We start from the raw sequence: 14,581 nt of genomic DNA, 5'->3' as shown, positions 1-14,581 counted from the left end.
CCGTGCAGCTGGAGAGCAGGTGGCAATGGAGGTGGGACGAAGTGCAGGAGGAAGCTATGCTGGCCACCTCCTCTAAGCCTCACGCTCTCTCTTCCCAGCTGGAGTGGCTTCTGCCCCCGGGCATTTGGGAACATCTGGGGACAGGTTTGGAAACGGCATCCTCCTCACAGCTGGTGGGTGCAGGCCAGGGATGCTGCCCACAGGACAGCCCCAGGATCAGCTGTCCACCCACGTCCGCGGTGCTGAGAACCGCGGCTCCCGGCTGTCACTGTCCCCGGGTGCTGTCACTGTCCCGTGTGCTGTCACCGTCCCGTGTGCTGTCACTGTCCCCATGTGCTGGTGACTGTCCCCGTGTGCTGTCACCGTCCCGTGTGCTGTCACTGTCCCCATGTGCTGGTGACTGTCCCCGTGTGCTGTCACCGTCCCGTGTGCTGTCACTGTCCCCATGTGCTGGTGACTGTCCCCGTGTGCTGTCACCGTCCCGTGTGCTGTCACTGTCCCCATGTGCTGGTGACTGTCCCCGTGTGCTGTCACTGTCCCGTGTGCTGTCACTGTCCCCATGTGCTGGTGACTGTCCCCGTGTGCTGTCACCGTCCCGTGTGCTGTCACTGTATCCATGTGTTGGTGACTGTCCCCGTGTGCTGTCACCGTCCCGTGTGCTGTCACTGTCCCCATGTGCTGGTGACTGTCCCCGTGTGCTGTCACCATCCCGTGTGCTGTCACTGTCCCCATGTGCTGGTGACTGTCCCCGTGTGCTGTCACCATCCCGTGTGCTGTCACTGTCCCATGTGCCAGCCACTCTCCCTCTGTCACATCCTCCCCCTCCATTCTCCTGTCTTCTCAGTCCTGCTCCTGCCCTGACACTGAAGGAAACTATTGTTCCTCACCATCTGGTTTGGCTGGATTTGGCCGACAGGGGTGGACCGAGAGCAGGTGTGCAGGTGTGCTCTCCCCTGCTCCTGGTCTGTACCTGGCAGGAGCTGCATTAGCCAGGACTGGCCTCCTGAAGGCCCCCTCCAGGCCCTCGTGCTGCCGTAGGCCTGGGGCGGTCCCAGCCACCATCCCTGCCCTCGTCTGGGATAGCTCCTTTGTAAACCACTGTCAGGGAAACCCTCTATAGGGGATGCCCGTGTTTCCAGGATTGCAGTTACTGTCATGAAAGACACTGGACAGAGCAAGGAAATGTGATGATGCCACTGAGATGGCAAGGTGCTGCACAGCAGGCGGGGATCTCACAGTCCTCGATGAAATGGGCCAAGACGTGCACAAACAAATGCTGCAAATAGCAGATGATGAGAAGTGCCTGGAGTGGGACCAGTGGTTTCCATGTGGCCTCGAGGGGGCGAGAGATGCATTGACAGGGGCATGTCCACAGGGACCTGCCAACCTGAGCGTGTGCTGGACGTAACTGGCCCCCAGAAAGACCAGGGTCATCTGCAGGTGGCCATGATGGCAAAGCGTTCCCAGTGGTGACAAGTCACCGGCGAAAGCCACGGGCCTCCAGAGGCTGTGACGGGTAGACGAGTGGTGTCACGTGGTCCCAGATTCCAAGCCCACAGACACGGACCCTGAGGTGCCTCAGACGTCCTGGGTGTGTCACCGGGACTCTGGGAGCCTCTTTGTGAATGTCCCAGCCGACAGTTGGGACATACCAGAACCACAAAGGGTTGACCTTCATGGCCTTTTCAGGGTTGTAAGTTCATGTCCAAAATGGTTACAAAGGGGTTTCAGATATGCTTCCTGGGTTTGCTATTTCCCTGTTGGTTTGCAAACCACACGCATGCCTGAGAGCGACAATGACCTAAGTTCTTTAGGGATCCCTGGCCCAGGTTCTGAGAACAGAAGCCACTGAGACACCGCCTTCCTCTGAAACGGAAGACGTGCCCTTGGTTCAGAGTAAAGCGAGGTGGCCGTGGGCCTTTCGCTGTGAAGCACTGTTGCCTCCAAGGGCGTGAGCCTGATGTGACTACGTTCCTCACTCTTTGCCTCTGAAACTATAAAAAGGGCAAGTTTTCTGAGAAGCCTGTCAGGACTCTTGGTTTCTGGTCCTCAAAGGCCCCGACTCCAGACATGCTCAAGGTGCAGGAATGCTGGGAGCAGAGGGGCTGGGCGCGTGCTGTCACCTGGGTGTAGAGCCACCCGGCCGCCTCTGCACCTGGCAAGACATTCTTTTGCTGAACTGATGTGTGAGCAGCTTCTTTTCTTTGCTTCCAGTGTCCTCCAGGGCAAAGGGGCAAAGGGACTTGCTGCCCCCTCCATCTGGATGCTGGCTACCTGTCAGCCCCTGCCACACGCAGATGTCACGCAGTGACAAGGGGCCTTCCAGGCCTGAACATTGTCGGGACATGAACCATGGACAGCAGAACAGACCAGTGAGGCTGGCATGGAGTCTGTGCTGAGGGTCTGAGGGGACTGTGGGGGGGCTGAGGGCAGGACAGCGTGGGGTGGCCCGGGGACAGGACGCAGACATGGTCAAACATCTTCAAAGAGACTCACAGCCCTCAACTCTGAGCTGACATTCAGCTGTGCCATGGGTTGTGTGCAGGACACGGCCAGAGCCCGTGTACGAGCTTCTCATGGGTACAGTGACAGGAGCCTGGCCCTCCGGTAAAAGAGGGACGGTTTTTCTAAACCACATCACGTGACCCGCTGAACAGGTGACTGGGAAATGTGACACTTGTGAATGAGTGTACTTCTCGTGGGTACTGGCGACTTCACGGGCTTCGTACTTGCACGTTCACCCTTGGAGGCAGGGCTCTCAGCCCCCAGAGAGTTTAGCGTCTTTTCAGTGAGTGGCTGCCAAGCAGGCTCACGACCGGCTCTCAGGCCTCTGGAGCGTCGGCTCAGATGGTGTTTCCCGTGGGAGGTTCTCATCATGTGGAGGACTCGTGCCCCTCCCCTTTCCTCTCCTCCCACAGGGTCCCAAGGATGCGCTTCGGCTACAAACTGTCAGACCTGAGGCTGCCTGTGGCCAGAGGCATGGATGGAGAAAGCAGGGCGACAGCAGCACCCCGATGCTCACAGGACGGGCCCTGTGGGTCTGGACCACAGGTCAGGAACCGACCAAGAAAGGCAGGCACGTGACAAGTGCAGGGAACAGGATGCAGAGGGGACAGGAGTGGGGGAGGAGTACTGTCCCAAGTTGGATGCCGCTGGGGGCGTCTCTATAGGAGGACAAACGCCACTGTCCCACGTCCCCACAGCTGCCCCCTCCCCTCCATCCCCAGGCTGGAGCAGCCACGTCCCACCTTCCTGCTCCCAGACTCACTGCAGCAGGTGACCCGTGGGGCCATTTGCTCCCTGAGCTCAACTGCATCTCAGCCAACCAGTCAGGATGACACGCCCTGAAAGGCTGACCTTCCGTGCTTTGTCTGCTGACGAGAAAATGTGAAACAACAGCTTTTTTGAAGAACAAATGGATCCGTGTTTTCTCTCAATCCTATTGTCTGCTCTGACCTACTTAAAAACCATAAAAATCTTCCTCTGATGTTAACCACGAATTCTGTACAAGGTGAAAATAGAAAACAACCCTGTTGTTCAGCTCCAAATCTCTAATTTTTGGTGCAAAAAATGAGTAGAGTGTATGAGCCATGGTTTCTCCCTTCTTGTTTTGCTAAAGCTCCTCCTCAGGGTAGGGGCTGGATGGACCTGGGCCCCAGACCTGTTTTCTGGCTGTGACGAAGTCCCCGGCTTGTGAGGGTCCTGAATTCCACCTTTCTTACATCAACGTAAGGGAAGACATTGCAAAAACACCTTGGAAAATGAACAGCAGGACAAATCGCAGAGGAGATGTGAGCAGGACTGGTGAGGCTTGTGGGCACGAGCGTTCCCAGGTGACCTGGTGGTGACCACGAGGACAGTGGGAAAGGAGAGAAAGCACAGCTGCGTCCCGGGAGGCGGTGGCTTCACGTGGACGTGGACAAGGGAAGTAGAGGAACTGGCTGCTGGAAATGCCCTCTGATGACACGTGCACTCGCGGGGTCACAGGGGTACACTCGCCAGTGCCACCCCCGGGGATCCCGCAGCCCCCGCATCGGCTGGCAGTGTGTCTGGGACCTCGGGACAGCCATGCTCCAGGCTCAAGTTCGGAGGCTCCATCACCTGGGTGGACGCTGGCCTGCTGCACCCAAGATGACCTGTAGAGGGCGGGGCCTCGCAGGAAGGGGGACGCCGGTGGTGACTGTCCTCTGTCCTGGTCTCTGCCTTGCAGCGGCATCACCTCATGCCAGGGGGGTGTGGCTTTACAGTGTTTTCCAGGAGTCAATCACAACTTGTCATTTCCTGCACGTGACTGCACAGACTGGATGTTCTAAGTGTATTTTGCTGGGGCAACAGCTCAGCTGAGCCCTGTCACCCACATGGCTGGCTCCTGGTGCCTCCTGGCCACACGCTGAGCAGGGGACCGTCCAGGAGAAGAGAGGAAGGTGTGACACGGTCTTATAGGCTAGCTGAGAAGTACACTCATGGGCATGAAGCATTTAGTGACTCGCCCAGTGAGAAACTGGGGCAGCGAAGGCAGAGGGCTGGTGGCCCCATGACCAACTGACAGAAACACGGGACCCAGAGAAGCCCCTGCAGTAACAATAGGGGGATGCCAACGCACACAGAGCAAGATGGCAGGGATCTGTCAGACAAACGAGCTGGTTCCTGGGCCCCCCAAACTCATGAGAAGGATCGCAGCGGGAAGGAGGAAAAAGGGAAGGACCAGCCTGGTGCCAGGTCGGTTCCCCATCTGGGTGTGGATTCTAACAAAGTGTTAAAAAGAGGTTGTGAGCAGTCAGGGAGGTTGAATACTGACTGGGCACTTGAGAGCATTAAAGAGTTACTCTCATCTTTCAGTGTCTGACAATGGAGCGCACTTACGTACCCAGAGACAGAGCCCTGACCTCCCAGTGTGGCCCGTTAGCGATAAACCCAGCACACTGATGCCAGGTGTGTTTCAGTGTAATCCTATTCGGCAGGTGGCTACGACACTGACGGGACGAGCCTGGCCATGCACTGACTGCTGCTGAAGCTGGTGTAAGTGCATGGGGTCCACTACATTACCCTTTTCCTTTTTACAGGGCTAATATTTTCCATAATTGAAACATTAAGAGGTGTTTGAGGACACAGGATGTTCGGTAACTGGTGGGCAGAAAAGCACCAGCCGGAAGGTACATTCGGGGGTATGAGGCGGTGCAGCCCGGGCAGAGCAGTGGGGACACAGCACGCTGCAGCGTCATCCTCGAGTGTCTGGGACCAAGCAACTGACAGCTCCCAGGGACAGATGGATCCCTGGGAGCTCTGCTTCTGCAAGAGCAGCCCTGATACTACTGATGACATTCCTCGGGACACAGACAGGTGCGCACTTCATGTGTGCATGTTATGAGGGTTTGCTAACTACGAGCCACAGTTACCCCTGTTCCTTTGGGACAAAAGTCAGATTTGAGCCAAGTACAGATTCGTCTTTGAATAAATCTGCCTGTGAATGCAGTTGGGTTAGCATTTCCTTTTAGGCAGAACCACGGGGTTTGGGGCAGAGTACCAGAATGGCAACTGGAGTTGCTGGAATGATTTGTGGTCACCTGACTCCTACGGAGACTTGGTTGGTGATGTGTCCCATTAATTGGCTGCCTGAGGACTCAGCCGGCACTCGGCACCATTAATCATCATTCTGTGAAGATCCCTGTAAACCCGTGACACACAGTGACAGAGGTCAGGCTGGCGGAGTGACAGTAAAGGAACAGGGTGGGATAAGGTACATTAAAGGAAAATGTCCAACTTTCAAGTTTTGCTAAGAGCACTGTTACCTGATGGAAGTAACTACAGAGGAGCCCCTGAAAGAGGCGGGTGACCTCAGGCAGACGTCCCCCCCCCCATCTCCCCTCCACACACTCGGTGATGGAGTGAGTAGGACACAGAAGTTAGAAGGCAACCACATAAAACAGAATTCCACAAAATGCTACCTCTAGCCATCCACTGCCTTTAGTTTGTTTTCACCTTTGGTGAATTCATTTACCCCACATCCCGAAAGCTGCTCCTGTCAGGTGTGGTCAGTGACCCACGCAAACTGCAGGCCAGTTCCCACGGGGCCAAACCAGCCCCTTTCAAATGAGAAAACATTATCGTGGGCCAAAACATTCTGCAGCCCTGCAGGCACCCAGGGAACAGCCCCGCGTGTGCAGGGTTGTGGCTTAAAGGCGGGCCGGCTGCCTCAGACGCTGTCCCCCAGCAGGCCCCACGATGACAGCGCTGAGAGCTGCTGCAGAACCGATGCAAATGGTGTCATGCACGCGAGACTCCTTACCTGGAGGTAGTGGCACGGCCTCAAGGACGGCTTCATCTCCTGGTGGACCAGGGGCTTGTCCAGGTTCAGGGAGCTCTTGCGATAGGCTTCCTTGGCCTGGCTCACGGTGAGTGTGGACCAGGAGCTCCGTTTCATGTACTTGGTGTCCGGCGTCAAGGCCAAGCCGTCACAGGCCGAGCACTTGACGTCATTGTTACTTCTGGAAGTCTTCAGGGACAGCGCCCCAAAGGGGCCCTGCAGCGGCTCCGGGTAGCAGTGGGGCACGTGGTCCACCAGGTGCCTGGTGAGCACGCTGGGCGCTCGGTACGTGCTGTCGCTGTCCAGGTTGTCGTCCGAGCTCCACCAGCTGCTCAGGCCCGACCTGTGTTTGCTCTCGGGCTTCCGCTCCTTGCTTTTACTCCGCTTGCCGTGCTTGGCGTGCTGGCCGTGGGGGCGCTCGTCCGCCCGGCTGTCGGCCCTGGTCCCGTTGGCGGTGCCCTTGGAGGAGCCCTCCAGGGAGTGGGACTTGGTGAAGAGCTTCTGCACGGAGTGCACGAGGTGCCGGATGCGGCCCGGGCTCTCGCCGCGCTGCTCGGCGGCGCAGGTCCGCTGGTACTGCAGCGTGCGGAAGCCGTCCCGGTGCAGGGGCAGCTGCTTCTCAAACTGGTCCAGAAGGTTGGCTGGAATCCGGTTGATCTTCGTGCTGGCGTGGGACATGGCACAGTCGTCTCTCGTGTCGTAATGGGAGCTGTAGTGCATCCTGGGAAAAGTGCTGCTGGACAGGGGCTCACCCAGCACCATGGGAACCATCATGCACTCGGAGTGGGCGGAGCTCCTGGGGGAGCAGCGGTGCCGCTCGGCGGGGCAGCTGTCCGTGGTGCTGAGCAGGTAGGACGGCCTCGGCTCCAGCCCGTGGTGCACGTGCTCACAGCCCTCAGGCGGGGTGAAGCCACACGTGTGGCCATGATTCCGACTCCCGGACAACCCTTTCATGTTCCTCGGGGCAGGGGAGTACCTTTCCTCATTGAACTGATGAGCTGGTGACCAAGAGCACTGCTGGTCTGTTGAGAAAACACAGATATGCCACTTAAGACTCTGTGGGGACACTGATGCAAATCCTTCTGTGTAGGAAAATATTTAACACCCCACACACGTGAAGTGCTGTTATTCAGCAGTCAGTGGTCACTTCTGGTCTGCACATTCAAATGGCAATCATTTTTTTTATGCCACTCCAATGGCTCCAACGTGTAAGAATCTTAAGAAGAATAAACTTTGATATGCCCAGATATTGTTTTACAATTATAAATACTTATCGTCTACTAGATTCATCAGGTCCCTTGAGAGCAAGATTTTATGGTATTAAGCAGATAAACAATTAGAGGGTAAAAAGGAGTTACAGTTTTTTAGTTAGATTACAGCCTTTTATGCATATATATGGTATATAAAATGCATCTATTATATACAGGAACTACAGACCTTGTAGTATATAGTATGCACATATAATTTGCATGTAATGCATAAATCCATGTATAATATGCATCTATAGTTTGTATTTATAATGTATATATGCATATATAATATGCACATACAGTATGTAACATGCATACAATATAACGCATGCAGGAAACACAGGCTTGAGAAGCTGATTCTGAAAGGAAAACAGGTGGCAAGAAACCCCAAGGTCAAGTGCCCAGAAGTGACCTCTGGGTTGAGCCTAGAGGGGATCCAATGTCACCCAGCATGCGTCACCCCACCAGACCTGCACAGAGTTCTATCCTTGGGGAAGTGGAGAGGAGGTGGCTCCCCTGAACAGGGCCCGTCTCCCCCTCCACAGCCCACCACACCTCCCCCCACAAGACACAAGGACAAGGATGGAGGAAGCCGTGTCCTCCTCTTCTGGCCCCTCCCCATCATGTGCTCTGCTGTCAGCCAACTGACAAGCTTGCTCTCAATTTTGGGGAGCTCTGAGACCATGGCTACGACTCAGCAGAGCCTGTTTCAGAGCACTGGAGACGGGGTGTCTGTCATCCCCAGAAAGGCCACCAGGTGCCCAGGCAGCACTTGGAGGAGAGGGCCCGTTGGCTTTCTCCCTCTCTCTGCCCCCTCCTAGTCTTTCTACTTACTCTCACCTCCCTCCTGGCCCCACCCTCGCTTCCTGCGCCCGCCTCCTTCATGCTCAGGCCCTGCCCTGGCTCAGACCCTCAGTCCTTGTCACCAGGGCCACAGCAAGTGCCCCTTGTTGCCCTTCCTTTGCGCACACTCTTCCCTCATCCACCAAAATGGCACAGCAGGTGGTGCTTCCCCAGCACCGTAATCAGTCCATCGTGTTTACGCGAAGGGAAGTCCCAGCTCCTGAACTGTTACCAAGGCCACCTGCAGGATGGCAGGTCCTGAGGGCCAGGCTTTGCTCTGGGAGGGCTGTGTGCAAGCACAGAGCACCTGCCGGAAGCCCTGTGATGTCAGAGGAGCCAGGAGCCCTCAGACAGTCCACCTCTCCCAGGTACGACACCTGTGCTTTAACCACGCCCACCTATGTTGCTTCTACAAATCGCTGCAGACCCTTCTGTTCCTGCCCTCAGGCTGGAATACCTTCTCCTGTGTTTATTCTCCCAGACTCTCTCTGTACTGCGCTGTGGTCCAGGCTGAGGGGCCAGACAGGAAGGAGAAATGGGCCTTCCTCCGGTGTGAGTGACTGCATCATCTCATCAGAAGGAAGCCATCGGAGCCTGTCCCCACTGGGCATGTCCCCTCACTCTGTCCTGGTGCCAACTGCACACTTCGGATCAGGTCACTTAATGCACCCGTGCCCTACTGTCCTCCGTCACCCAGACTGTTTCTCCTACTTACTCTTCACTAATGTCCCCTTGCCTGAGAGACACCGCCTATAGTCCTGGGGTTAGTGACCCCCAGAACTCATACACCTGCCCTGCCCTGACCCCTACATTGAGCCCCAGATGAACACCTAGGGTGGTCGTGGGGAATGGGAAAAAAGCTCAGAGACACCAGGCGTCTCCCTGGCAATTTCTAACCCGACTCTCAGTCATTGATGTAAAGAAGATGTCATCACCTGCCAAGAACACCAGTCAAATGATGGGTCCAGGGTCCGGGTTCACTATGCCCCTTTTCAGACTTGGGGACTTCCCATCCAGGCCAGCTCAGACACGGAAATATCTCATAAGGAAGGGACATCACTTCCCAGGTGCCTAAGAAGTTAGGGGCGTGACTTGCACACCGGGAAGCAAAGAAGCTCAGCACGTCTCGCACACAAGGGGCAGCATGGGACGTCCCGCCTGTTCTCACAATAACCAGTTCCAGTTCCAGGGTCCGCGAGTCCCTTCTCTCCAAAGAGCCTCACTTCATTTTAGGTCAAGGGCCTCGCTGTCAAAAGGGAGTGGTTATACCATAATAGCTGCTCAGAGCCTTCCTTTCTCAACAATCAAATTGTAACCAGAGCACTTTAGAATACTAGGAGGGGACATTTTAGATATTGTATTTTAATACTAGGTTGGTGCAAAAAGTAATTGCGGTTTAAAAGGTTAAAAATAACTGCAAAAACTGCAATCAACTTTTGCACCAACTTAATATAATGAAAAGCAAGTTTTGAAAGGAAATTCGACATTCAACCGATAAACAGCAAAACTATGTACTATAATCTAGACTTTACAGCAGCATGAAGTTGTCGTCCTATTAACCTTTCTTTATTTTCCCATGAACATGTAATTTAACACAATTCTAAGTGTCCTCCATACTAAAAAGGGAGCCCTTCACGGCTCCACTCACGTATCTGATTTCCGCCTAACGTTTCGCCTAGAAGCTGTATTAGGGATGTGGCTACATAGAAGCACCATGGAAAAGATAAAAGTTTAACTGAAACAAATTAAATTTGATTATGCGACATGTTGCGAACACATTCTCATTTCCACGGTACGGGACTGGATTCCTGCCGTATGCGCACAGACTTACACACTAACTCTTAAATAATCCCCCAGTAACAGCCAGCACGGTAAGAATGCGCTGTAAGTCATGCTGATCCTGAGATGTGCAATGAGATGTGTGTCGCAGGTTTTCAACAGTGTATGTAACACATAATAAATACTTAGGGGCTGGCAGTTTCTCTTTGTGAAAGCGAGATAACAAACACAAATGTGGAAGGCGTCTTGCTTCCTAATTTCCAGCTATTCACGACACCATTTTTTGTTATTAAGCAAGAGAAAAACAGCAATTATTGTCATTATTCATTAACTGTCACCTCAAATTCAAGCTAGAATGTGAGGGTGCATTGTACTGTTGGTTTTCACGAGATGATCGGCCTACCCATTCTAAGAAGCGTATTCTAAGTGTAGGAATAAAGCCTGAAACCTGGCCAGTGTGTGTGGCGTGCTTGCTGTGTGGGGGTGTCTGTCACAGGCTTTCTGTCCTCCCAGCACTGTGGGGGTGCAGCCTGTGCTGGAAGGGCCAGAGGGCGTGCTGAGGTCCTGCACACTCACACACCCAGGGCACCACTAGGCTGCGATAGGCGGGCGGGGAGGGTGGTATGTGGGCCGCGGTGCCCTGGCTGGTTAATCCAGGCTATCAGTCGCCACCAGCACTAGCCTGAGCCAACCAGGCTGGGCATACACTGTGGTGACGGTTTGGGGGAACCATAGAGCCTGCACCCCACCCCTGGGGAAGAGGCAGTGTAGCAACAGGCACGTGCCCTCTCCACTGCGGGCATCTGGAGGTCCCTCCCCACCGAGGAAGCCAGTCTTGACTTCCTCTGCCTGTCACCCATGTAGCCCGTTACCCGCCTGCCTGCATTTTCACCTGATTTTATCTGCCCACAAGGGGGAGGGACAGACCCCCCTCTTGGGTCATTTGCTCTTGTCATCCACCTAGAAGGGGACACCCCTTCTAGAAGGGGAAGCCTGCTGAACTGAAAGAAAAAACAAACCCAAACAAGACAAACTGGAACAAAAACTTCACAAGGTGGACTGTGGTGTTGCTTGCTCTCTAAACATGGTACGTTCTGCTATAATGTGTTTTCCCCAAACCAGTTAACTTCTCCAGCATTTCTTCACAAGTCTCAGTTGGGCCTTGAAAAACTGCCCTCTACCTCCTCCCGCCCCCATGAGGCATCTTCTAACCCCCCCATACCCCCACCCCACAGTCCACCTTGCTGCTCTGCCAGGACCTTGTAACACGTGCAGGGCAGGGCACGGGAGGAGAAGCAGTGGTGTGACCTTGTTGCGGCGTTCACCGTGTGAAGGAATGACAGATGTGGCCCATCATGCATCACAAGAAACTATCTGAAGCCATGTTAAAGAAGTTTCCTCAAAATGTTGACAAGAAAGTACATGACTGGAATGCTGATAACTACAAAACATTGTTGAACGAAATTAGTGATGCTCTAAGTAAGTGGAAAGGTGCCCATACTCATGGATGGAAAAGACCTAAGTGATTAAGATGGAAAGACTCCCCCAACTGACCTGCAGATTCAACACCATTATGGTTGGCTTTGTAGAAATTCAAAAGCCTGATCTTAAAATTCATATGGATAAAAAAAGAAAACTAAATTTAAAGCTAGTGGAAGGAAGGAAATGATGAACCTTAGAGTGGAGATAAACGAAATAAAGAAACAACAGAGAGAATCAATGAAATCCAAAGTTGGTTCTTTGAAAAGATCAATAAAATTGACAAACCTTTAGCTGACTGAAGAGAGAAGACTCAAATTACTAAAATCAGAAATCAAAGTGGGGGATCACTACTGACGTTATATAAATAAAAAGGATTATGAACAATTGTATGCCAAAAAAAAGATAACCGAGATGAAATGGACGAATTCATGGAAAGACACAAATCACTCCCAGAAGAAACAGACCATCTGAACAGATCTATATAATGTGCAAGGAACCGGAAGCGGCATCAAAGACTTTCTCACAAGAAAAGGCCAGGACCGGCTGCTTCACTGGGGAGGACTACCAAACACTTAAAGGAGAACAAACACCAGTCTTTCGCAGACTCCCCGACAACGTCCTAACTCATTCTATGGACCATCATTCCCCTGATAGCGAAGCCAGATAAAAACATCACAAGCAAACTATAGACCAATATATCTTGTGACTGTAGATGTGAAACCCAACAAAATACCAGCAAAGCTAATCCAGCAGAAAAATTAAAAGAATGTGACCACGTGGCATTTATCCCAGAAATGCACAGGTGATTGGACATAAAAAAATCAATCAATATAACATTTTAATATAATGAAGGGAAAAAATGTGATCATGTGATGCGGAAAAGGCATGTGACGTGACAAGATCCAACACCCTTTCATGATGAAAGCACTCAAAGAACAACGAGTAGAAAAGAACTTCCTCCACACGATGAGGCACTGTGACGAGCCCACAGCTGACATCATAGCCCGTGAATGGGGAAAGACAGTCTCTCTTAGGAATGGCGCTGGGATAAACAGATTTCCACGTGTGAAATAATAAGGCTGTACTTCGTGCCTTATACTACACACAGAAATGATCTCAGAGTGGATCAAGGACATAAAAGTATAAAACCCTATGAGGAATATACACATATTTCTTTGTGAATGTGACAAAAAATAGATAAAATAGATTTCCTGAAATTAAAAACTTTTGTGCTTTAAAGCATGCCATCAAGACAGTGAGAAGGTAACCCATAGGATGGGGAAAATTTCTTGCAAATCACAAATCTGGTAAGGAAACTGTATCTAGAACACATGAAGCACTCTTACAATTCAATTATAAAAAGACAAATGACCCAAGTGAAAATGGGCAAAAGAGCCAGGCAGACATTTCCCCAAGGACGACACAGAATGGCCACTCAGCACGTGGAAAGATGCTCGTCATCAGCCACCAGGGAGATGCAATGGGGACCACAACGGGACAGAGGTCGCAGCCAGGGGACATGGGGAGGAGGGGACAGTCTCAGCGTTGGCGAGGATACAGAGAAAGGGGCCCCCACTCTGCTGGGGGATGTAAAGTGGAGCAGCTGCTGTGGAGAACCACCTGGCAGTCCCTCAAATGACTAAACAGAGTGACCGCTTGACCCGGGAACTCGACTCCCAAGTGTCCACATAAAAACTTGTCCACGAATGTTCACAGCAGCATTATTTATAACAGCCAAGTGGAAACAACCCAATGTCCATCAGCTGAGGAATACGTGAACAGAAGGGGATATATCTGTTTGAGGGAATACTACTGGACAAGAACGCTAACTGGGTGTGTGCCATTCATGGACCTGCCAAGCACCACACTGAGTGCCAGGAGCCAGGCATGTATTACTGCACTTATACAGGGCCTGCAAGAGGCCAGTCCACAGGGACGCAGAGCAGCTTCCGGCCAGGGGCTGGGCTGGGGGAGGGGTGGCTGTTCCAAAGCGCAGCGCAGGATGGGCGCTGAGACCCACTGAACAGTACGTTCTAATGGGCGGATTGTGTGGTATGTGAGTTACGGCCCCATAAAGTGCTGACAGATGAATATATATGTGAAGGAAGAAGATATAAAAACACAAAATCGAATATATACAAACTTTACTTAAAAACCTTCCTCGTGGGTTTTAGAACTCAGTACAAGATATATATAGATAGATAGATAGATAGATAGATAGATAGATAGATAGATAGATAGATAGATAGATAGATAGATAGATACATAGGCCTTGTGGATGAAAAAGGAGCCACACACTAAACCTGATGAGCTCAGGGGGGGTTCCCCAAACTCAGGGGAACTCCACAAACTCAGGGGGGCTCCTGAGTTTGGCATGGGGGGCTCCACAAACTCAGGGACCAAACAAATTGTAACCACACAGGATGGTCCGGACATACATATTCCTACCGTGTTTCCCCGCAAATAAGACCTAGCCGACCATCAGCTCTAATGTGTCTTTTGGAGCAAAAATTAATATAAGACCCGGTCTTATATGATATGATATAATATGATATGATACTGGGTATAATATAACACCGGGTTTATATAAGACCGGGTCTTATATTAATTTTGTTCCAAAAGACGCATTAGAGCTGATGGTCCGGCTGGGTCTTATTTGAGGGGAAACAGGGTAACTACAAGTGGGTCAAGGTGGGTAGTCACGTCCTAGGCCTGGAGCTTCCTTGACAAAGGTCAATCTCTACCTTAAGTGAGCCTGTCTGTTGTCTTTTTGCACCTAAGGTAACATGCCCTTGGAATGTCAGTCATCCCTTTTCCCAGACCCTTCAGGGCACAACCCACCACATCAGAGCAGGAAACTGCAGAATCCCTCATTGCTGTTCTAGTCCCATTACCATCTCTACGTGCTGCAAAGTCCTATTAA

The 14,581-nt window shown here is 52.3% G+C and overlaps 1 protein-coding gene across 2 annotated transcripts in view; it reads right to left on the bottom strand.

Moving 5' to 3' along the window:
• The window catches only part of DLGAP2 (DLG associated protein 2), a 452,087-nt gene that overhangs the window by 68,119 nt on the left and 369,387 nt on the right, over positions 1-14,581 (bottom strand). For both annotated transcript variants that reach the window (XM_033104757.1, XM_033104759.1), the window contains one exon: positions 6,287-7,326. In XM_033104757.1, coding sequence (XP_032960648.1) covers positions 6,287-7,326 — 1,040 coding nt within the window. The remainder of the gene's footprint in view (positions 1-6,286; positions 7,327-14,581) is intronic.

This window comes from Rhinolophus ferrumequinum, chromosome 4, assembly GCF_004115265.2.
Source record: "Rhinolophus ferrumequinum isolate MPI-CBG mRhiFer1 chromosome 4, mRhiFer1_v1.p, whole genome shotgun sequence".
Classification (NCBI taxonomy): Eukaryota; Metazoa; Chordata; class Mammalia; order Chiroptera; family Rhinolophidae; genus Rhinolophus; species Rhinolophus ferrumequinum.
Note: the sequence above shows the minus strand (reverse complement) of the source record. Positions and strands in the feature narration are given on the sequence as shown.